Genomic DNA, 25916 nt, shown 5'->3' on the forward strand with positions numbered 1-25916 from the left:
GGAAAGAGAGGTTGCAAAAATCCCCGTCCCAATTTAATATATTTCAGGAGACTTCTTTTATGGTTTTGCCTCACTAAGGCAAATTTTATTATTGTATTATACACAATTATATTTTTTCAAGTCATGTGGCAACAGTTTGGAAGTTACTCTTTCCTTCCCAAGTTAATAGTGACACAGCTTTTCCCACTTTGGTGTGACCTTCAGACGCCCCAATCTCAACCCCAGGCCAACACCTTTGGGCTGAACTTCAGGTGTGAACTAGACAGAACACCAGTTGCCTCACTAATGTGTTTTACGGCTGGATGGGAGCAAATCCCTACAGCCAGATTTCAAAAACTTGTGAAAACGCTGAAACCAAAATAATGGAGATTTCAATGCTTATGGTTTTTCAATCAACATGTTTAACAGTGTCGATTTAGATTTGAAATAATCCAGATGTTACATTTCCATGAGACTATAGATTTGGCCCGTATATTATTAATAGCATCAGTCCTCAAAATCCATATTGATGAGGCTCTCGTGGAACTGAATTGTAGAAGCCAAAGTAGCATTTAATAGCCCCATCTGATTCAGCATTAAGTAAATAATCAGTGGAGTGTTTCATTGTTTTGTTTTAAATGGGATCCGATTGGTCCTGTGAGACCTTCATTCCACCATTTCACAGCCTGATTTACACAGTTTAGAGTTAGACGGGCTCATTTGCTGAACGTGGCACTAAACAGGTCATGGCTCCTTCAAATCAGTCAGCTTGAAATGTTAAATCCAGATCTTGATTATGTATTCAGCTTGCTTGAACGCTCATTTCCCCACAACATCCAATTCAAATTAGTCGACTGGTAATATAACATAGGGTGGAACTGCATTAGATGTATAATTGCACTCTCCTTTAAGTCTATGAACTAAAACTCGCGGCTCCATGTCCAAACAGGCAAGTCGAAGATGTGCGATATCAGTGAGAGGGTTGATGATAAGACTGGAGGCGGCAATAGATATGGTTATGCTCATTGGTTTCATCAGATATATGAGAAGAGAAGGTTTATTTTTCTTTTATTAATTTATATCTGTGGCAGGTTTTAAGTTTCTTCTGCTGTATATTTATGTAGCCCTGTCAGAAGAATCAGTGTTTTCCTGCGTGTTATTTCTGTACCTCATCAGAACAACCATCTGGAGTCTGGCAAAGATTTTTCAACTGGCTCACGTCGATCCCCTCCCTCTATTATGACTCCTTCAGGTGGGGACCTACGAGATGGGCATCCTGCAGATGCGATACCCCGTGTGGCCGCGGTTTGGCTCCTACCTGGAGCCGGTGTCTGATTACAGGCACCTGACGGTGGCCACGCTGGAGGAACGGCCCTTCGTCATTGTAGAGGCAGTGGACCCTTCAACTGGTACATGTGTGAGCAACACTGTGCCCTGCCGACGGCAGTCCAACAAAACGGAGACGTAAGTGATGCTGCCTTTATAAACACTGACGCCAACATAAAAACAAAGATATACACACACACTTAAAGGATCGGTTCACCAAAATTTAGTACTGGTCGACGGCGTGAGATCAGAATTTAATACTTTTGATTCCTCTTTCGATCGGATTTTAACATTTAGGAGACAAAAATAAACATAAAAGGTTTAAACTAGTGGGCAACCAGCTAGTTGAATGGTTACAGCTTGTTCATTCAAAAGCCCGATAATATGATGCTATATTGGTCAGGCACTCATGGTTTCTTGGTTGACACGTTCTATTTTCTTATATTTTTATTATCTCTACTTTTATGAACTCGATCTAAAAATACTTTTAAAGAATCTGTAATGCAGTAGTTGTTTCTTACTGTTGTGGAGAAAAGGGAGCAGAGCCTGAAGGAAAATCTCTCCATTTACCATCTATCTGCATTTCCAACCCTCACAGCAGAGCAGTGGCCCCTGGCCATGCTCTTTTAATGGCTCATGTTTTACCTAAAACCTCATGTTTGAATGCTTTAGTTCTTCGTCTGGGATTTAAAAACATCAGACGGCTGCAAAGCTAGAGAAAGCAAAGTTGTCATCTTGGCTACAGAACCTTAAAAGGGTCTCTCCTGGCAGGCTGCTGACAACAATGTCAGCTGGCACTGAGCTAAATAGTAAAGTCGGTATTTTACACGGCTTTACAGTACACATTCACCCACACACATTCATACAGTGAATGGCCCTGATGAAGCCTGACAAATTTGACGCCAATTGGATAATTTACAGGGGAGTTACAACAATTACATTTTATGCGGAACAGTGGTTAGCAGTATGACCTTGAGTTAATATTGACACATGGAGCTGTTTAGGCTGGGACCCTGATAATAGGTGACAATTTCGGTGCTGATAGGACAATGCACAGTGGGGTCAATCAAAACGTCCTTTTCACAGTGAATTAGTAGGTTAATAGACCTTGAGTTAATTGAGACACATGGATGTGTTCAGGCTGAGACTCTGATCATGTGACAACATGTTGCTGCTGATTGGAAAATGCACAGTGGAATTATGATAATATTCTTCCCTTGAAAGATCTACCTTTGCCGCACATCAATGTTTACACTTTTTGAGGAAATGTCACAATTCTTACCATTGCCCTATAACTTGTCTGAGCTCATTTGAGCTGTATATTACAAACCAGCTAAAAGCAGAGCTTCAAAGTATAAAACATGTCACTTACTGTCACCAGCAGGTGGCTCTGTGATGATGATTCCTTATTGACATATGGATCTGATCAAGCCGGGACTACGTTCTTCTGAAAGAGGTTTGAGTCTGATTGGACAATGCACAGAGGAGCTTTAACATAACCCTCTGTTTTGGGAAATCATCAAACTTTGACACCACTCCATGGTCAGAACGTGTGACTGAATTTAAAGTTGATCTGTTGGGGACGGCTGTGGCTGAGGAGTAGTCTGGTAGTTCTCCAGCCAGAAGGTTGGCGGTTCATTCCTCAGTCTTCCTCATCTGCATGCTGAAGTGTCCTTGGGCAAGATACTGAACCCCTAAATGGCCCCTTATAAATGTTGAATGCTCAAAGTTGCTTTAGATAAAAGCATCTGCCGAATGTAATGATAAAAGCTTTAAAATGGCTGACTTCCTGTTTGGTCTAGCATATTAATCTAAGAGTTGTTTTTTTCATAATGAATGTGTCAAGCAGTGAGTCTGCGTCTTTCTGACTTATGAATCAACATCTTTACTTCCGGAATAAAAAATATGTAGAGCCAATAATTATGATCATATATAAATGATAAAACTGTTACAAAGCCGACTTCAGTATCTCACTCGTAGGTGCGATATTGTCATAAATAATATAAGTGGTTGATGAATAGTCTATCTGTGATTACACATCAGTGATTAGCTGCCGTTGACAAACTTTGCGAGGATCATCTCAACTCAGAGAAACCCTCTTCATGTCGCTGTACAGTCCCAAATGCACTCTCACATGTTAACATGCTCAGCCTAATTGATTTTCTATCCAACTTGAGAGTGCCATTAGGTAGGAGATTAAGAGGCTCTTCCCGTGCCATTAGCCCAGGCATGGCTTCTTATCACTCAATGAGGTGAGCTACTCATTAGGCTGCTTGGCCAGGGTGCAATATCCCAGGAATCAACCTGTGACCCAATCAAGAAAATATATGTGCTGCTTGGTAGGGTATCAATTAGATGGCGCGATTAGGCCATGTCATCAATCCCGAGCACCTGCATACTGATATGGATGTTCATTAGTGGGGGAGAGAGACACCGGCCATTATCCTTTACTGACAATGTGTTAACGAGATGAAGGGAGCGGAAGATGAAGATGACGTTGCTCCTGTGTTATGGAGCGCTGCAGTGCTTTATCGCTCATGCTGACCAAATCATCCTGCCAGTGTAAGAAGAGCATAATTCCCCTTGTCAAATAATGGAACATTTTCACAGAGCTGGAAAAAATTAAAATTCAAGGCAAGAGCAGAATAAGTCGATGGAAGGCCCAATGAAGCAATTTGACACTTTGGTCAGCTGAAGGAGAATCTGACTAGTGAAGGTTACAATAAACGATAACGTAATTCCAAAAGTCAAATTAATTAGTATTTGTGTATATTGAGATTAAGGACAGTTCCACAGTTGAAAGTCTAAACCAAGATTCATGTCTTTGTTCAATTGATTACATTCACTTTGGTTATTTTGGGTTTCTAATTGTTATTTAGGAAGAACAATACAGAATTATGTTTGACATATGAACGTCCTGGCGTGATGTCAGTTTGGCAGGTATAGTCTTTCTGAAAAATAATAACTGATTAATTTGTTTTTTTTGGTTGTCACTATAAAATAATGATGGTTTAACTACCTGCATTATGAACTTCAGGCACAGTACTCCAGTTCCATTGCACAGGATTAACGTCCCTGTCATTTTTACATATTGTCTGGGTGAAGACTGAAATCAATCCTGCGTGCTGCTTCCACTTGAATGTTTTCTTCTATTTTTTGAAAACCAAAAAAATACCTTTTCAAAACCAGCAGATTCAAACCTGATATCTTTAAATGTAGTACACCATTTGCTATGAAATAAACAAAGCAAATCAGAAAACCTGTAAATTTGAACTAATGAAGGATGTTAATTTATGCTGGATTAGTAAATATTACAATTAATAGCCTTTTTGAAATCCCTTTTGATTAATATCAACCTAATATTTGAAATGTTTTAGTTACTGGAGGAAGATACGGATATCTTGACGTATACTGGCTAAACATGTATATATTTTTTGAATAAATATGTCATCAGCAGACGCTTTTAAAATTACGTCAGACTTATTTTGGTATTTCTGTGGAACAATTTGTTAGTGTTGCCCAACAAATTCACCCCTAGGCAGTATAGTTAGAGTGAAGCTAAGAATGGTGCTCCCAAATGCTCCATGCAGAGTCACCTTTCCTCTCCTGAATCTCCTCCAGCCTCTGACGTTCCCTCAACATGCCCACGTCTCAGATCCTCATCACTGCTTCCTCGATGGAGTGAGCGTTCATGCAAGTTTTTCCATTTCAATCCTTCATCGCCTTGGCCCTACGTCCAGCTTGCCCGGCACGCCATCTGTGCTCTTCCCTCATTTGTCCTCAGAGAGAGCTGATAAATAGGCTCCAGTGTCTGCCTCACATTTGACGAAAGTGGCCTGAAGCAGTTAACACAAGCGCTTCGCATTGAGTCAGACAAATTCTCCAGTGGCATCAGAAAAATCTCAAGCTCGGCTCCTCACAGTCTTGGAGCTGCAGGCAGCCGCTCGTCTCTCAGAGCACATTTAGATTAATTCAGAGCTATTGACCTGGGAAGATGATGTCATATTTGTGCTCAATGAGAGTTCCCTGGAGGCTCGGGTAAGCTGCAATTTTACTCATTGAAGGATTCGTAAGCAAACATATATGAACTTTAATAAGAAAAAACTGTGGCACCAGACTTAATCTGTAATTTTCAAACTTATCAAGGTCAATGAGGTTGAATTATTTAATTAAAATTTAGTCAGAGTAAACAAACTCTGGGGTAATTGTGAGCAGCACAAATATATTTTCTGCTCTTCTTTAATTATCCTGCAAGCCCGCAAATTTATTTTGTGACCCCCTTGTGGAGTATGAAGTTGAGAACTTCCAGTTTAGTAAACAGTTTGCATATCAGATCTCTGTTCAAATTCAGATCTGCAGCATTTGGTAAATGGAGCAAGATGTCTACTTCTTAGGCTGTATTTGATTCAAGCTGATGCAGATAGATTTTTTCATGGAAAATCACATCGTGAAGCTTTACAACTTGTTTAAGAGGCAAATATTTCGAGGGAGTTTTCTTAAGATGAGATACAGATATCTACATATACACAGATGGCCTCTGATAGCTGAGCAAAATAACACTCACTGAAATAACTGTCCGGTACCTTCTGGTGCCTGCCACCATTCATAAAATAGCTTGAAAAACATATTTCGAAAAATGTCCACATTTTGAATATATTACCCAATACACAAATTTCCAAAGACCCGTTTTAATGCAGTTGGGAACCCACTGAGGTCTTAGCCTTTCACAGTGGCAGATGGTGGGATCGGGGATGTTGGGATCACTGTGTTTACTCGTCGTCTGCTGTGGCAGCCTTGTTTTCATTTGTTTCTGTACAACGTAGCTCAGGTCTGCCCGCTTACCGCCCTGCCTGCTTGACTTATTGCCTCCTGGTCCCGATGTTTGGGAGCAGAATCCATTAGACTGAAGGTCAGGGGGAGGGCTACGGGTGACATGTCATTAGTGCTCTCTGCATCACTTCACTTCCATGGCTCAACAGTTCCCTACCACATCACCTTGCACTGCCCACGTCATGGTCACACTATGGAGGCGTTACCATTTTGGATTCCGCGACAGAGAATAAAGGTTTAATGGTGCACCACAGCCTCTGTTTGAAAACAGACGGAGTATGTCATCATATTTCACAAAAATGTTTTGTGAAGGAGTGACTCTAACATATTTAGAAAGAGATCCTCCCCACACAATAGTCCCTTAATATATTAGTTAATTGATGTATCACCAATTTCTCAGAGTTATTCTCTGAGAAATTGTAAAGTAAGAAAAATATATATCCCAGACCCGGCACCTGATCTTCACAAAAATTGTATGGGTTCTTTGCTGACAGATACCATACCCTTCCACCAAGTTTCAGGGTAACCTTTCCTGTAGTCTTTGCATAATCCTGCTCACTAAAGAACAAATAAAGGCAGATTATTTCCTTGGCGGATATGATATCTACAGTTTTGCAGCAGTCACATAGTGTTAATCCCAAATATGATGTTGTGGGTAGATAAACAATGCAAATAAATGCTATACTGTTTTTAGATAAAATAGTCAAGGTAAATAAAGACTAGGGACAGACCTACAGCTATAATGTGTGATCACTATACAATGTTGGTGATATAATACTCTGCAATTTCTTGCATTTCTTGACAGAGGCCCCCCTCAGCTGACACACAGAGGAACATAATTGTGATGGCGGTTGACACAGCAATGCATATATTTTCCTGATTGGGTCAAAGGTCGATCCCTGGGATATTGCACCCTGGCCAAGCAGCCTAATGAGAAGCTCACCTCATTGAGTGATAAGAAACCATGTCTGCTGCTGGAAGTGCTCCATTGTTTGACCAGCAGATAGTGGAGGGATGGTTTTGTTAAAGGCCCTAAAGAAAGTCAAAGAATGTGATTCTCAGAGGGGTTTGCAACGAGTAAGTGAGAAAGGGTTCCGTGAAACTGGCAAATGATGGTGTTGTCTCTGACCCATATATTATATATAACAACCTCTAGCTTCAGGTCTTCTTCAATACAACATGATGTTCACTTGGTAAATTGGGTATTTAAGGTGATCTGCAGGTTGGAGATGTGGGTGGGATGCAGTGTCCTTGAGCTCTAAACCAGGCTCCACACCAAACTCAAGGCTGAAGAATAGCAGCTCACAAACCAATGGGTGACATCACCATGGTTTGACACTCCATCCTGAGGGCAATAAGAAAACTGCAGCAGCTAAAGAGAGCTGCTCCACAGACATCTGAGATGGACTAACATTAGGTTATTCAGGATTTGGGACTGAGGGCAACTGCTGCCATGGTCTGGTCCAGTCTCACCAGCTAACTCTTCACCTCACTGCTGGAAACAGACAGCCAGTTGAGTGAGGGGGGGAAACCGAAGCAGCTCTGGGGGCAGGGAGGACGTCTGTTTGGCTGGAGACTTGTTTGCTCTGTTCTTGTTTCCTTGAGCTTTGATTTTTTTTCATCTGGGGAATGGGGACAGCAGACGTGTATGCATCTTCCACATGCTTTGGTATTTGATGGATGATGGAAAGCTCTGGCAGAAAGCCAGGTTAAGGTCTGCTGACATGCCCATGAACTAGAGGTGGTCAATATGACCTAAAATTAATATGACAGTATTTTTCACTTTTTGGATGATGATGGTATTATATCAAAGTATTACTTTTATTTGTAAGTTTTGGAAGGATAAGCCTGTCCTGTCTCATGATATCTTTCCATCACTTGTCGTATATATAACATGGCAGAAGTAAACGATACAACGGTTTGTTTTGCGACGTGCTCAACTCCCCGAGTTGTCCCCACGCTGGTTTTGGCCCGGGTGCGGGTTGCCTCCTCAAATTCAAGGATTTTCAGGCGTTGGATGGGATATCTACCAGATTCTTTACACTGCACATGTCTGCAATGAGTTTAAACAAGTTATAGCTATGCATGTCAGGGACAGAGGAACACAAACTCAGTTGGGTTTGGACAGAGAACTGAACAGCCTACCATTCCGATTTTCTCTTAGACTTGGACATGCTCAGTCAAAAAAATGCGACCCGAGCCTCTCTTTAAGTCTAGACTTTTACTTTTGACGCTTTAATTAATCAGCTTTCACCACGAGTCTTGCATGAAGGCTACGGTTGATATAGCAATTATGTTTTACTTAATATAATTATGCTGATGATTTATCACAGTATTGAACAGCCCATGTCGTGATGCAGTATCACACTCGTGACAGAGTTGATGAAGTCATGTTACATCCGCAGCATCTGATGACGGCATGTAAACAGCACGTGTGAATCTACCATTATAGAGAGGCAGACACTGTTTCACAGTAACATGTCCAGGATTACACCATCTGCTGTTCACAAGCATCAAAACCCCCAGCTAGTTTCTTCTCATCACACTGTGTGACGCGCATATGCAGCCATGTCTCAGTGAAGAACCCATACTGCTCTCCTGATATACAGACTGTAATATAGTCAACACACCAAGCTCGTCCATGTTATTCGGTAGTGACATAGCATTTCACACAATGAAAGGAGGAGGAAGAGGGTTTATTCTTTCTCCCCCTTGCTCTCCGTTTGGCTCCATGCGTCCCCGGCATCTCCTCCCTGAGCTTATGAATTTGGGGGCTTTGACCGACACAGGACATGTGAAGATGTCTTCCTGCTTTGACTTAACCAAATAAACGAGCTTCCCAGACTGTAAAATGCTATTTAATAATGGAGTCTTTAACTTGCGTGTGCCATGTCGATGTTTTAAATGCTCACTTACTTCAGGTAATGTTTGAAAATTCAGCATTATCCTGTCCAAATAAAAATCCAGCACCGAGTTCCACTCCTGTCAGCCACTGTTTGTGGGTGATTAATTTATGTCAGATTTGTTTTGTGCCACCCAGCTGTCCGTCCATCTGTCGGGGCCATGACATAATGCACAAGCCTGTGGAGTAGCTCCTACTCTCCCAACTGCACCCCCCCCCACACACACACACACACATACACACATACAAAAAAAAAAACATGTATACACACACACGCACTTACACTTACCCTGACATCAGAGTCCAAGTCTCAATATGGTGGAGATGACTGGTCCTCTCCTCTACCTGCTTTAGGATTTGGGGACCAATCTTTCATTAACTCTCAGCCAAACATTCTTATAAAAATAAGTTGCAACAAGAATGTCACACTGTAGAGCATATACCTCCACAAAAGCCTAACAGTCCCTTTATGAAACCACTTTTAAATCTGCCAGATCAAAATTTAAGTTCCCTTAATATGTATAATTTTCTCATCTGGATCCATGAATTACTTTGTAGGAAATGGTTGAAACTGTCAAAGAAAATGTAGTAAAGTGTCAAACCCGACCAAAGATGTAATGACTTCTTTCTTGACCAATTCCCCGTTCTTTCACCAAGTTTGTGAGCAATGACGCCAGGAGCAGCTCAAACACTTTTGTGACAGGAATGTCTGATGAAGTTGAGGCTTCTTGTCTCTAGAGTTTCCTGATGGTTAAGACCACGGTTCAGGCAGCCGGTGCTGAGACAGCCAGGGCTGAAGCACCAGTGTCTAAGGAGTGCTCTGCCATTCGAAAATACTGGCACAGCCAACTGTCTAAGCCAGCGGTATAAACAATGTGTGTGTGAGACAGCCAGCGCTGAAGCAGCCGTGTCAGAGGACATGGAGGGGAAGGAGAGGATTGGGGACATCTCGGAATGGTAGACGATGCGGTAATTAGGGGCTCGGTTTCAACAGAGATTAATATACGCAGCTTGCAAAATTCCCACTCAGGAGCGGTCGCTGGTGGTCGCTGGTGTCACCTTTGATCAGATTGTTAACCTTTTCAAATACATATAGATGTCAGGACATAGAGACATCCCAAACAACTGTCTTTACATAAGCATTGGTCTTGCAAGGTCTAAGACGGTTTTAAACACTATGAGCCATGTTCAAACCACCCTAGATTTTTTTCATGAATTTGATAATACATGTGATTTCAAAACTCAGCAATAATGTTTTTCCTCAAAGAACAGTCAAATAATTAAATTTACAACTCAAGTCACATTTTAGTTAGCAATATCTCCTAATGAGTGTATTGTTAAAATAGATTGATTATGTATAAAAAATATAATCAAGTACAAAGCTGTGAAAATAATACACAATGAAGGGGAATTACAGCTCATCTAAGCCAGTGCTCACTGCTGTGCTGCTGTATTGAATTAGATAACATCATGTGTTTCTCGATTATTACAGTTCTGCTATGAACTTGTGGCGCCTGTTCAAGGTTATTCTTCCTCCTTTCTATATAGATCAGCCCTAAACATCTAAATACTCACCACATAGAGCTCTTTTCTTATTTCAAGCATAACATTTTCTGTATTACCCAAATCATTTATTGGATACAATAGATTTTTCCTCAAATTGATAACATATAATGAGGGTTTAATAGCATCATTTATAACAATGACAACTGAGCAGCCTGGTGTTGAGAAAGGCCAGTTCTTAAAGAGACGGAGCAGAAATGGCATCACTTCACATCCTCAGTTTTTATTCTCTTTGACTTTCAGTATTGTGGGTCACACCGAGCCATACAAAAAACTCTGCTGTAAGGGCTTCTGCATAGACATCCTGAAGAAGCTGTCCCGCACCATAAAGTTCTCCTATGACCTCTACCTGGTCACCAACGGCAAGCACGGCAAACTGGTCCGAGGAATTTGGAACGGGATGATCGGAGAGGTAAGGCTGGAAGGGGGTGGGGGGGGGGTTACATGGCAGTAGTCCCACTTCATTCAGGAAGTACACAGCAGTGACAAGAGCTTGAATTAGTTAAAATATCCGTGTGTTGGTTTTCATCAGCCCAAAGTGAAAATATATATCACAGAGGGAAAATAAGGAGAGTAGTTGTGGTGATGTAACAAGTGATAAAGTCTAAAGGTTATTTGAAAGTTTCAAATTAGCTCTATTACAGCTATTTCAGTGGCCTTGCATGTGAAAAGCTGAATATGCTGAACTGAATTTGCAGACACTTTCCTTATTAGCAGAAAATATTCCATTAAGTGCATTAGAGTAGGAAACTATTTTTTTAATAATTTCTGAAATCTGAGTTGAAGGGTGTTTAATATTGCATTCCTCCTGTTAAAAATAGCTCAGAAATACAGTGTTACACTTGCATAACGATGTCTCATGCAGGAGATGATTTTTATGAAGAATGGTCACAATCACAGACCCCACAGACCCTCCCTGCCTGATAAACATCCATAGCTTTCAACCTTAGCCATGGTTAATCGTGGAGGCAGATCAGTAATTGTGTTGTATTGAAAAGATCACAGATACATTTACACCAAAAACATATTTTTTTAGCATGTGGGTTTTTCTTGGATGTTGACATTGTTACTTTAATCCCTCTTTATTCCCTCGAGGGAAAAAGGACAAAAAGGACATTTTCATTGAGCTGAACAAGCCAGTTTCAGGGAGACATATAATGTTTTTCTTCGATTTTACCACCTAATACGGGTAGGTTGTTTTGTGAAATATAAGGTTAAAAAAAACAAAGTCTGTGGTAAAGCGAGCTAATGCCCCGAACCCTATAAATGCATGAAATGTATATATGAAAATCTTTTTATCTTTTGATATATATTTTTATGTGATTAGAATTACAACCGATTGTTTGACAACTCTAGTGTTAAATTAAAGAAACATTAATTAAAATAAAAGTTGGAATGGCCCAACAGTCCCCTTAAATTCAAGCTGCATCAAATCCCTGATTATTTCATCAAAATCCATGAATTAAACCCTTGGAAATTAATGACAAGCCAAAAAACACTTTACCACACCTAGTTTGAATTTGAGATAAAACTATTTCCTGGATCTCTTTGTCTGGATCCACACCAAAAGGATCAATGTCCCAATCGCTCACCAAGTGTCATGGATATTTGACCAGCAGTTTTAACATAATCCTGCTAACAAACAAACTAATGAACAAAGCCTCCTTTTGTCGAGGTAAAACAGAAAAGCAATGTATAGGCAAGATTAATGACCCCCTGAAGGTAAAGTCACAGTGCAGGACGAACAGTACAAAAAGGAGGAGTAGGCATCCCAGTGAATAATATCCACTGCCAGATTGCTCCTCTTCAGGAGTTGGAGAATACAACATTATCTCCTTTTTCTCTGACTTTCTTTCAAAAACAGCAGAAGGCTATTGGGCTCAATGAGGCATCAGCCTCTATAGGGGAGTTTATAGCTTGTGAGTGTCTGGACTGTAAATCTGCCAGCTCCTCCATCAGCATGTTAAACAGTGATGTGGTGGGACTGAAAATTCAAGGAAAGGGATTCACAGAGTGGTTTGATCTGTGCTGGTAGAACACTGCTCAAACATCAGCAAAAAATAGCATCACCTCCTGTTAAGTCAGACTACCAGTGACCTTTAGCCTTCAGTGATCAGTTCCACTTCCTGCCTTATGCAACAGCCATTATGTTGCACTATATTAGTATATTATGGTATAGACTACAATGCTGTGTAATGGATTAAAGATGGATTAGATGGCGGATCATGCTTTACAAGCAATCGTCTGTCTGGCTGTTTTGTGGGTCTGTCCTGACAGTAAATCACCCTCAGAGTGTGTTGACTTCACTGATGGATGAGATTTATCTCACAGGTCAGCAGCAGATGTCCAGTATCTTGTCAGACAGTCACATATTCCACTTACCCCACTCTACTGGTTCTTCTCCCCCCACAGGTGTTCTACAAGCGAGCGGACATGGCCATTGGCTCGCTGACCATCAACGAGGAGCGCTCGGAGATCATCGACTTCTCAGTGCCGTTTGTGGAGACAGGAATCAGCGTGATGGTCGCCAGAAGTAATGGGACGGTCTCACCATCTGCCTTTTTAGGTGAGCAACTCGTGTGCACTTGACATGAATGAAAAAAAAAATTCGCAAATATTTATTTTGTTATTGTCTTTTTGTACCATCTGCTTTTTTAATCAACATAATTCTATATTTGTAATTTGTTGGATGGAATAGGGCTCCTGTCAAAGCTGATGCAGTGACATGATATTTGTAGTAAAACTAGTCTTTGTTCTAGTTTGCACAGTTTTTCTTGAAGTTGAGTTGACATTTGAATCTTGAGCGTCTTGATGTTCTTACCCAACTTTCCCCCGGCCCCTCCATCCCTGCAGAACCATACAGTCCGGCGGTTTGGGTGATGATGTTTGTCATGTGTCTCACCGTCGTGGCCATCACAGTGTTTGTGTTTGAATACTGCAGTCCAGTTGGGTACAACCGCAGCCTGGTCAGTGCCAAAGGTGAGTCTCGCTCACTCCTCCATCCATCCACTTATCCTCCCTTTACAAGCACAACAACACAGAAGAAGAAGAGGCTGCACAGAAGTCCTTTATGTGATAAGAAGAGATTGTTTAAGCATATTTTGATTAATTTGTAGATAAGGCCAAAATTACTTAAACAAAAATCAGAACGACACCTGTCTTTTCAAAGCAAACAGAATTGGGGATTTTAAGGAATACCAATAACTATAAATATTACAAAAACAGAAGATGAAATGGAATATGAAGTGGACCCCCAAGCATCACAGCTTAGGTTTTCATTTTAGTACTTCAACTTTCCCATGTTTGGCTTTTATTCTTAGCAACATTGTCTAAATGAGTAGAGAATAAGCTTTCATATCAACATATACACAAGATACACCATGTGATTTGATCACATTGGTATGATGGTGAATGAATAGTGCACCAAATATACATTGTAATGCATCACAAGTTGTCCCTCAATTTTGCAATAATGCCGAAATAAGTACGGTGGCCCTGAGAGCTCAACACACTCCAACACATGCACTGACAACACTTGCAACACAACCAGCTACTCTCAGCAGATTTGTTTACACGGGACACTCTTGCTGTTTCCATGGTTTGTGACTCGTAAAGTTAGAAGTTGAATTTGGCTGTCCCTCAGTGTTGTTGCAAAATGAGATTGTGTTTTTGCTAACGTGATAGTATGATTCATATATTCCTTCAGATACATGTGCCATTCACCTAGTGTTAGCCTTTTTCTTATAATAAGCCGGCAACTAGTGTTGTGAGTATTCTCAATGTTGTAGTTTATTGAGCTCTCAGGGCCACCGTACAAAAGAAGCCAATCAAAGTTTTACTTGTTACTCATTATTTATCTATTTTAAGATTGTCATCTTCGAGTTCACACAAAGAGGAGCAATAAACACTGGACTGGAGGGGCTTTACAGAACATGGGAAAATCTAGACCTATTTTCACTAGCCACATATCAGATCAATTCCTGGAAAATTGAGATACTGCAGGTTTATCTTGGAGTCGTGTGGTCTATAAAATGTATTTTAATGGATGAGATGAGGCCAGAGGGGCGCTACACTCACGGCTCAGATCTTTGTTAGACTCATTATTCTCATTGCATTACAAGGACATTAAATCAACTGATTTAGTTTAGTCTTATCACTGATATTTCATTCAGCAACTGCTTCACTGTAATTATGTGTTATTTGTTATTTCATTAGACAATTCTGTTGACATTTGATTTCAAGCTGAGGACGCAAGAGCTGTTTACTCTGTTGGCAACGCTGACATTTTCTGGCACTGAAAATCTACCTCAGGTCACCTGCATCTGGATCTAATTTTGTACCACATATCGACTTGCGCTGACTGACTCTGGGACACATTGATCGTTTGTCAAAATTACTGCAGCTCGATTCACGGACACAGCAGTGAACAGAGACGCCTGAGCCCGGTCAAACCTTAGTCACATATCTACACTAAAAAAATTTACAAAATGCAAACAAAAGGCAAGACAGGGTGACAAGAATATTATGTTTTATGTTTAATACATAAATTAGAATATATCAGGTTTAAAGTGAGATCGACACGAAAAAGGGACTAAAACATATGTGATGTCCTTGTTATACCAATCACATGTTTTCATTTTGCGTGTCTTTGTCCAGCTGTATTCTCACATTGGCTAACTTTTGCAAAGGATAGATATTTTACTCAGGGCGCGCAGGAAATCTTATTGCAAATGTCCGAAGCGACTTGCTCAGACATTAAGGCAAAATTAATTGAGGGATCATGGAAGACAATTCAAAACTGGACCATGGGGATTTTTCCTCTACTATTTCCTACCATACACTAACTGTCAAATTTTGACTTCATGCTCCTCAGAACCCGGAGGTCCCACCTTCACGATTGGGAAGTCAGTGTGGCTGCTGTGGGGAATTGTCTTCAACAACTCTGTGCCAATTGAGAATCCAAAGGGCACCACCAGTAAGATCATGGTCCTGGTCTGGGCTTTCTTTGCCGTAATCTTCCTGGCTTCCTACACAGCCAACCTGGCAGCCTTCATGATCCAAGAGCAATACATAGACACTGTCTCTGGACTGAGTGACAAAAAGGTACAGAGTTTTGAAACAGCCGTCAACGTTCTGTTGCGTGTGTGTGCGTAGCTTGTGATGTACAGTTCAGAAAAAACATGGAAATGTCTTTTCTAGATTGGGCTATGGATGGCAAAGATCCAGAAATGGTAAACTGTCCCCTATGACTCATCTTTTTCTCCAATTAGATCATAATTGTCCAGCCCCGGCAGCCCCCCTAAAAATTGAATAATTATACTGGCATTATACTGCAACACTTAATGCAATTTGTTTATTCCCTTACACCAGGGGTCTTCAACGTTTTTCAGGCCAAGGACCCCTTAACTGGTGGAAAGCTGGAACAGTGACCCCCTACTGTGTATATTGTATAAAATTGCCTAGTGCCATATATAAACATAGCTACCCTGTTATTGTGCATTCAATACTGAGCTATTCAAATATTACACAGGCTCATATATTCATGTTTTTAATTTAAACATGTGCACGGTACAGGGTGGCCATGCCACTGCCATTTATAAACATACATCTTGCATACAACACTGAGCTATTAAAGTAGTTCAGAGATTCATGTTTTTATTTTAAACATACATGTAGAAGAGACAGTGAATCCTCAAGCCATCTCTGGATGGCACACATACTCCCACATTAGTGAGATGTCGGACCCTGATGGGTAGCACACAACTTATCTGAGCTTGAACGGATGGAGGTTGTCAGGCAGAGGGTCATATAATGTATATAATGTGTATTTACAGACATTTAAATTTGTGAAAAAAAATTTGTTAGAAAATAAATCAAAAATTTAAAAAATGTAAAAAAATTGTTTAATCTACCAAACATTTCGCGACCCCCCCTGCAGTACCTCCGCGGACCCCCTGTTGATGACCTCTGCCTTACACTATAATACATTAGCTCAATATGTACATAATCAAAGATTACATATAAAATACATTATTTAGTTTAGTAAATTAGTATTAATAGTTCTGCTATATGAGATGGACACTCTATTAAAGTCATGTTTTGGGTCTTAAAACTATAAAAAGCAGATTAAAAGTAAATCTGACCAATCATTTACCTTCAAAATACCACATTATTTATGAATTTGGACACCCAGTCCACAACTGGTCAGTTAACATTTGTAAACTTTGACTGGACCAAGCCATCTGTTCCATCAAACGATCAGGTCATCGAGCTATCGGTTCTGTTGGACCCTGCTGTTGAAATTAAATACCATCCCCAGACTCTTAAGATAGGGATGACTGTGAAAAGAATATGAATGCAACACACATGAGGAATTTCTGGGGCAGACAGTGATAATTTCTGGTATCTTTTGCATATTTTTCTGGCCTGAGGGCTTATAGGGTTATACACATATTGACAAGTAAATCCAAGTTAAACCGGCAGCACAAGAAATAATTTGTAGACTTTTGCTCTGCAGGCGACTGAAAGGATTAGGGAGGCATTTGAGGAAAAGACCAAGCTCATTTTGATTCTGGCAACCATTTACACTTCTCGTCTCATTATACATTAACCCGGTATGAAGAAAAAGAGGCAGAGCTGTTTCAACAGTAAGTCCATAGATTATTGAGGCGCATCTTGCGTGGCAGCCTGCTGGGAATGGAAGGTTGGATTGCTGTTTGTCCAACTGTGCTGAACGCCCCAGGTTAAGTAAATGTAAATGAGGAACAAGATGGAGCCATAGAAAGTGACCTTGTATCAGAGGAGAGAGTGATGGAAAATGACTCTTAGGAGGCTGCGCTGTGTTAAGGCAGATGATTGTCTCATCCCCACAGAACAGACACTTATCATAAAGTTCTTGTGACGGGGTAACACATCATGTTGACTCTGACATCGCCCAACATTTGTCAGCGACACACTCCATCTCTGTCTATCAGTAAGCTGTTTAGAGGAAATGTTTTAGTGACACAATGTCAAAATTAAACCAGGTAGCTCAATCTACATAGATATCCTCACCAGGAAAATAACAACATAGACCATTCGATCAAACAACCAATGTTGACATTTTCCTTGGTAGGGACCTATTGTTGTCTTGCAGATAGTCGCCGTTCCTTGTGAGACACCAAGGTTACAATTGCAAGATGTCTTTGGCACTGCACAATCTTTCAGATGTTAGGTGGTAGCACACACTCAAAGTGTCTTGAAACCACAGATATGTATCCAATAATAAACATTTCTTTCAACCATGACCCCAATCTATTATTTCACCAACACAAATCATGTAAATTGTCTAAATCTAGTCATTAATCATAATTTCAGAGTACGGTATCCTTTCTTTGCAGAACAGGGGAGAAATCTCAGCATTGATTTCTCTTTTCGTTCCGTCTAGGCACTGTGCCATTGTCTTATAATGACTATAATGACTATGGGGAAAACCTTGATTATATTGTGTATTTTTGTCATTCTGTTCCCCAATTCTTTGTAGTGTCTTTCCCTTGTAGTCCATGGCTGTAAAAAGTGCTACTTCTGTCTGTTCTTTAGAAGAAGCCATGCTATTACGTCATGGAGGAGGAAGTCGCATGTTTCCTCAGACTGTGAAAGGACAAACTTGTGATTTTAGGTCTATACATATACACTTGACCTTGATAGATTGCTCACAGTTTGATAACAAAGTGCCTGCATAAGGTTAATGAAAAAGTACAATTGTGTCGGTAATTCCTCCCTGTGCCACTTCCTGTCCCCACAGCTAATTAAATGCATGTAGTGCTGCCAGAAGCACAATTATAAAATGAGGAGTTCATTAAGTATTGCAGACAAGAAAAAGGATGAAGGGAACTCGGATCCCTTTGGACACAGAGTTCATTACTGATTGTCAGGTCTTTGAATCGTCGTATTAGATATGTAAATTAACAGGGCAAGAGGGCACCACGATAACTAGCATTAAAATGACAAACCAAACAACTATCACGGTAATAGGATAAACTGAATTCGATCATATGCTCATGCCAAGGTCTCTAAAATGATCAAAACTATATTGTTCATTAATTTTAGAAGGAAATAAACTACTATTTCTATTCTCCAGTGTGCAAAGAATCTATCTCATAGATAATTTTGTCTTCATCAATCCTTACTCTTCCTCTCTTGACAGTTTCAAAAGCCACAGGAGCAGTACCCTCCATTCCGCTTTGGTACGGTCCCAAATGGCAGCACAGAGCGTAACATAAGGAGTAACTACCCCGAGATGCACTCCCACATGGTCAAATACAACCAGAAGGGTGTAGAGGATGCCCTTAACAGCCTAAAAACAGGGTAGGTGTCTGCCAAGCGACGTTATATACTGTGCATACAGCAGAACTGAAAAAGTGAAGCAGAGCCAAATGGTAAAGTGAAAGCCATTTGAGTGAAGGTTTTTTTCTTGACTGTTCCAGGAAACTGGATGCCTTTATCTATGATGCTGCGGTGCTGAATTACATGGCTGGCAAAGATGAGGGCTGCAAGCTGGTGACCATTGGCAGTGGCAAAGTGTTTGCTACTACTGGTTACGGCATTGCCCTGCAGAAGGATTCACGCTGGAAACGACCCATCGACCTGGCTCTGCTCCAGTTCTTGGCTGATGGTAATGTTTTATATGCGTGTTGATTTTCAAAGATTATTACCAATAATTTGAGAATAATAGCTTTAGCGCCTTCTACATAAACCTTGATAGTATAAATGAATATGAGGAAACATTTTATTGCCATTAGGAAAGAGAACATAATGTGGAAATGGATATGAATACAAGGTACACAATATTATTATAGTCAAAGTTATTTAAATGACAAATGTATCATAAATGTGTGTCCATAAAACTTAAACTTTCCAGAGGTGGTTTAAGATGTGGCCATTACTCTGTTAACCTGAGCTCCTCCGGCAGGTTGTTTTGAAGCCTCTGGCAGAAGCCTAATCATCTGCTGCAGCAATATGCAATAAATTGAAAGAGGGATTACACAGATATGTCAGACTCAAAGTGCGAACACTAAGTGCTGTGAAATCAAATCTTTTATCTTAATTATGGCGCCTATAGTGTTCTGAGATATGAAGTAATTGGATAAATTAGCAGATTATAAATTCTATGTGCACAACTGCCGTGTTTGTTATTGGCAAAGTAGAAATTATATCTTGGGTTCTAGTGGCATTAGGGCCCTGATTACCTGAGGAAGGAGCCTTACAAGAGAATATGACAACTATTTGAAGATTTACAACATAATTGAAAACAGTAATAATATAATTTTTTCCCCATATTTCTGGTTACCTTAACTTTTTTAGCTTGTGAGGTATTTTGATTTATCTTAGAATATATTAAAGCATTTTACTGGCAAGAAACTGCTGCTGACTTAGATTAAGATAAAAAAGGTCGTCAGGCTCTGCTAAGGGTTATCAGTTCAACACTGAATTTGACTTTTTCAGATGTTCTATTTTTTGTGTGTTTGAACAATGCAAAATTAGGATTGTGGACATCTTTTAATTTCTATTTGCGTAATGTGCTGCCTGAAAGGGCGGGATCTATGCATCCAACTCACATGACATCTAACTGGTTGGTGGGGGGCTGCCTGTACTGCCCATCAAACATTTTCAGGCAAAATTAAAAAAATTCAATTTCTATTTATGTTTAGCATCACACAGATCTATCAGGATCCACTTAGCTAAATCACAACAGACAAACTAAACTTTTGAGCAGTGGTTTTATGGATGCTGAATATTTGAGAAAATTCCATAATCTCGGGTTTCATTATTCACTTAAAAGTCCAACAATGATTTTGTTTTGCAAATAAGACTTAAGCCTGTATTTCTGTGCTACTCGCTCTCAGGTGACACACAGAAGCTCCAGACCGTCTGGCTTACGGGCATCTGCCGCAATGAGAAGAAAGAGGTTATGAGCAGTAAGCTGGACATTGACAACATGGCGGGGGTCTTCTACATGCTCCTGGTGGCCATGGGCCTGAGTCTTCTGGTTTTTGCGTGGGAACACCTGCTGTACTGGAAACTACGTCATTCGGTCCGCAAATCAGAAGAGCTTGACTTCCTCCTGGCTATCAGCAGAGTAAGTTACAGGCACATGAGAAAAACTGCAGACTGCAAAGATTAGTATTGATTATGAGGAGCCTGCACTTATGTTAGGGATGAACGAATTCCTATACCGATATATTGGCCGATATGCATTTAGAGAAAAAAAAGGATTCCTAAGATTTTGTATCAAACTCTTCTGACAATAATTTAATTGAGACTAGTTATTTTACAGTTTAACCATAAACATAACAAACAAACTGTATACAAAACAACATTTAATAACAGACGGAAATAACCCAAAACTTTTTTCCCCACAAATACAAACATATGTGCACATCTTTTCTACAATGTTTATTCTGTTAAATTAATGCTTTCATATCAGCAAATATTATGCCAAATCTAAATTATTCCAGCATGATGAGTAAGAGGTAACTGTAGCAGCATGGACAATACAACATGGATGGATTAGAGCTCCATTTATAGCACCAACTCAATGCATGCTCTATAGATATGTAAGATTTCATATTACAGTAATCTAAATGCCACACGAGCAACAAAGCACTTTGTACAGAGAGAAGTGTCGGATAATGTAACAGTAACATGGGTGACGGCCTTGCTGCATGAGCAAATGCAGGTATAAAGCTCACTGTCTCTTTCAGTTATCCTTCAAAACTGCAGCTTCAGAAATATCGGTATATAACTGTAACCACTGAGGGACAGCGATTTTAAAGAATATAATAAAATAAATTACTTGAAACCAATAAAAGGATTTCATGGATAGTTCCTAAAATATTGTGAAGGCCGTGCTGCCTGGCAAATGGAATTTAAATTGCACCATTAAAACAACTTCATTTGTATGTCAACAGTAGATAGACAGATTAAGTATTCCGAACCGATACAGTATTTGAAAGTAAAACAAAGGCGGTGCGATAAAAAAGGAGAAACTTACATGATAAGTGCATGAACAGCAACTCATGCCTATGCTCAAGCTGTTTTTCTAAGATCAAGATGTGTGCAAACAACATTTTCCAAATCAAACATAAAACTACCACAAACAACATTTAATCTAGATCTGCGGTTTCAATAGACACATTTTTAAGAAACCATGATAAATCACAGTAACTGACTGAAAGCATTTGGTAATTTTGTAGAGGTTTGGGTTGACTCTGGTATCATTCACTCCAAGGTTTTAAAAGCCACTGTTCCATCTGTCTGCAGGGCATCTACAGCTGCTTCAGTGGAGTAGAGCACACCGACCACAATGGAAGCATGCAGAGTCCAGACATCACCACCAACTATTCACAAGCCAATATGCTAAAGATGCTACAGACAGCGAAGGACATGGTGTCCTCTGCCAGAGTGGAGAACTCTCTAGACAACGCTACAAAAACATTAGAGAACTGGAGCAGGCGGGGGGCCGACAATGTGCGGGCTGGCCTTCCACCCAGAGTGACAGCCACCGACATGAACCACAGCCATCTACCCTACATCTCCAGCATCACTGACAACCACTCACCGTACCCCCAGAGAGCCCTCACACCCACGTTCCCAATTCATTATGGGGACACCTCTGCCAAGCCCCTTCTCGAAAATCCCTGTGTGGTAACTCGGCCCACCCCACTCCGCTACACACTACCTGCGCGCAGCAATCAGCACGTCGTAGAGAGGACTCTGCCCATCTCCAGCCTCAGTAGTCCTCACATCGCAATGAGGGACCCTGCTCCCTCTGGTTCAGCTAACCCTTACCACAGCAGCAGGCTGTATGTGGAGAACCAGCCTCGGCACCCAACGTCCCCTTTTGTTCCTTACAGGGAATTTCAGGTCCCCGATATCTACGTGGAACACAAAGGGCCACTGAGGAGGAAGTTTAGCTACCCTCCTGACTGTGTGAGCCGACGGAGGAGGTCCCATACCTACGTGTTGGATGCTGCAGACCCCAGAGTGAGAGGTGACTATGATGAACCTCGATCCTGCCTTGCTGAATTAAGGGCCAACCACCTCTTGAACAACCATGCCCCTGAGGCTGCTGCCATTTCCTGCACTGCAAGACACTATCCTGGCAGCAGCACCAGCTGCAACTCCTGTATGAAGTCTTATCTTGAGCCCGAAATGGATGATGTACCACTCCTGGGGAAGGACAAACTCAACCGCCGCGCCTCATTTCTCAGAGCCACATGGGGCAATGACAGGATCCATCAGGTGGATGAAACAAAGCCCTCAACATCCACATCTCCTTCCACCCGCGTAGACATGCCTGACCTGTTTCCACGGGTGGTTGTGGCCAACCCAAAACCCCACAAGCTATACAGCAGTCTCGGGCACAACCTGTCCTGCTACCCCTTGGCTGCTGAGCCTGCGTACTTGGACCCCGCCCACATGGGGTCCTATCCCTATAAGCAAAAGCTCAAGTACTCTGACTCCACTCGGCTTCCCTCATACAGGGAAGCCATCCTGCAGAATGCCGCTGCCCTGCGCCGCTCCTCTTCCACAGTGGTGCACAGACACTACTCTACCTACCTGAACTCATACACAGACTTACCAGTGTATGTGGGGCCACTGGCCCAGGGACCATCCCAGTTGTATGATGGTTCCAAGGACATGTGCCACATGTTTCCTTGTACAAGCCACCGCCCTGAAAATGCAGCAATGCTGCCTCGTATGAGTGACCGACAGGTGGTTTACCACAACAATATGTTTGGGGCCTATGATGGCACAGAAAAGAGAGAGGACCAAGGTCTTGGGAGCAGAGAGCGGAGGCAGGTGCTGGTGGCACGGAGAGTTAACAGTCCCTATGTGCCAAAGCCCTGGGGCAGGGTATCCAGCCTGGAGTCGGAGGTCTGAGCCACCATCCCCACTGGACTTCCACTCAGCTCTCATACTGAGCCCCTCTGAGGAGGGGTATGCCTGGAGCCTCTCCCCTCAGCCTCTGGTTAAAGCAAAAATCTAACTCTACACCAACAGTGTATTTGAGAGTGCTGACTCCCAATTATGAGTGCAATAATATCCTAGGCAGCGAAATGTAAAGGAGAAGACACTGATAAGCAAATTTAATCCTTGGACTTTGTAAGCCAAACTTATAATAGTTAAAGACAATGTTGGAAAGTATTTAATAATTAAGAATTTAATCTATTGATTGTTATTTAAAGGATTTTTAAATGATGTGTTGCTGTGTGAAGAATTCTGGGAGACATTATACTGTAGCCTCTCAGTCTGAGTACAACTTGAGACTTTTCTTTTTTCAACAGAGATAAATTATTCAGATAATTTAGTCATCAAACAACTCACTTATTTTCTGTGAATTTTCTAGCTCCTTGACATTGGGTGCATAGTTGATTATGGGGCTTCATTGGTCATTAATGTAATTTGAGTGGGATTTAAAAAAAAAAGGGAAAACCATTGTAAAAGAGTATCATGTGTATTTCCATTGTTACGCTACCCTTTAATAATAAAGAACAAGGTCACCACAAGGACCTTTTGGAATCATCAGTCCTCTCAATCTGTAAGTGAAACATGCTCTCACTTTGTGCAGTGAAAATGAAATGAATCTGACTCAGCTTTTATCATGCTCTGTTGTCCACACAATTTAATATTTCATTCTGTCAAACATACACCATATAAAGATGGACGACACGTCTCCACTTCCTCCCGCTATCCAGAACTGAAGCCAAAATAACTCGGATACGAACGCATCTTACATTGTTGAAGTAATTTGCACAGTAGTGATCAGGGGAAGTGAGCTGCAGTTTTGAGGTACCGCCGATACACATCAAATTAATGTGATTAGAACAACCCAAAATGCCGACACCATCTTTGAGAAACATCTATTTGAACTGTTATTTTACTTTTTAGTTTGTTCCGTCGACCATCTGCTAACATGGAGGAGACAAGGTTTATGATCTATGATGCAGCCAATCACTAGGGGGATGATCAAGGTGCTTACTTTTCAGGAGCCTTCACGTTGTCCATCTTTACAGTCCAGTTCTTTGAAGGGTGGAGAGTGATGGATGGTAGCATTCTTATGTGGGTCATTTTGGCTTCATTTCTGAACAATCTATCTTTATTTATGTCTTTGGTCAGGACAATGGTGAACCACCGCTGTCTAGGTAATCAAGGGGAAGCAATGCACATAACCACAAGATTCAGCTAAATCTAAAGTTAAGAGCTGTACAGATACTGAGGCGACACATGCCTGTTCTTGTAAAATACCCTGTGTAATCAGGAACACTGTTGTTGTCACATTTATTATCCAAAGGGACAATTACCCCACTGTAGCGTCTCTAACAGGTTCAGCAAAAACAAGCAGCAGTGTCAGCAGCCAAATTTACAAGCACGTAAACAATGCGTGAACAGAGCCAAGATCGTGTCCCAGTTCCACATTAAACAATAACTGTAAAAACTATACTATAGACTATATGCTGATATTTATATCTAACTTAATTGTTTTACACTGACAGAAAATCTAAAGAAATTCCGACATTTCTCATTTAAGTTGACTGCAGCAGACACTTACCCCTGCTGAAGTAAGGGGAAGTCTTCAGGAAAAGAGCTGACACAGTTGTTTTTGTAAAGAGCTATCACAGTTCCAGGCTGCAAGGACAGGAGGTGTATGGTGGCTATTAGTTATGTAATATTGTAGAAAACAATTATGTCAACAGGCTGCATGCAAGAAAAGTAATATCAAAACCATCTTACAATATTACCTTGAGTTTCTAACTCTTGTTAACAGAGGGGACCAAAATCAGTACGTGTTAAATAAATTGTTCTCAAAGATGAATTCAGTTCTTGTCACACTGGTGTATGTTCATGTGTTCATGTTTCTGAAAAGCTTGGTTTGAATTAGTCATTCAATTATTTTAAAATGGGCTGAGATGGCAGGAGTGACCGCTGAGAATGACTCCTGATTGGTCGAACACGTTGATCGGCAGGACATCAATACTACCCACAAATTTCAAAAACAGCGGCATGAGAGATATTGTCGTTGCCACTGCGCATTTGCTCCTCTAAAGGACCTTCAGTAACTTTACAACATGGACACTGTCATGGGTAATTGGATGCTCAAAAAGGACAATACAGTTCTAGCATATATCTATGTAATACACATTCTGTGTTAGCCTCTATCAATTCTTTTATGAGGACAAGCTGACTTTTGATGTGATTTGAAGGTGTTTCTGGGTTAAAAGCTTTGCGTCGCTCCATCTCAGCAGGGTGCACTCGCCAGCTGGAGCCTCTCACT

At 40.9% G+C, this 25916-nt stretch overlaps 1 protein-coding gene across 1 annotated transcript in view; it reads left to right on the top strand.

The window, feature by feature from the left end:
• The window catches only part of grin2ca (glutamate receptor, ionotropic, N-methyl D-aspartate 2Ca), a 66509-nt gene extending 41058 nt beyond the window's left edge, over positions 1–25451 (top strand). Inside the window, exons 5-13 of the mRNA XM_062407149.1 lie at positions 1232–1443; positions 10844–11012; positions 13013–13166; positions 13454–13579; positions 15474–15703; positions 18786–18946; positions 19066–19253; positions 20485–20717; positions 21902–25451. Coding sequence (XP_062263133.1) covers positions 1232–1443; positions 10844–11012; positions 13013–13166; positions 13454–13579; positions 15474–15703; positions 18786–18946; positions 19066–19253; positions 20485–20717; positions 21902–23524 — 3096 coding nt within the window. The 3' untranslated portion in view covers positions 23525–25451. The remainder of the gene's footprint in view (positions 1–1231; positions 1444–10843; positions 11013–13012; positions 13167–13453; positions 13580–15473; positions 15704–18785; positions 18947–19065; positions 19254–20484; positions 20718–21901) is intronic.
• The last annotated feature ends 465 nt before the right edge of the window (positions 25452–25916 follow it).

Source organism: Platichthys flesus, chromosome 16 (assembly GCF_949316205.1).
Source record: "Platichthys flesus chromosome 16, fPlaFle2.1, whole genome shotgun sequence".
Taxonomy (NCBI): domain Eukaryota; kingdom Metazoa; phylum Chordata; class Actinopteri; order Pleuronectiformes; family Pleuronectidae; genus Platichthys; species Platichthys flesus.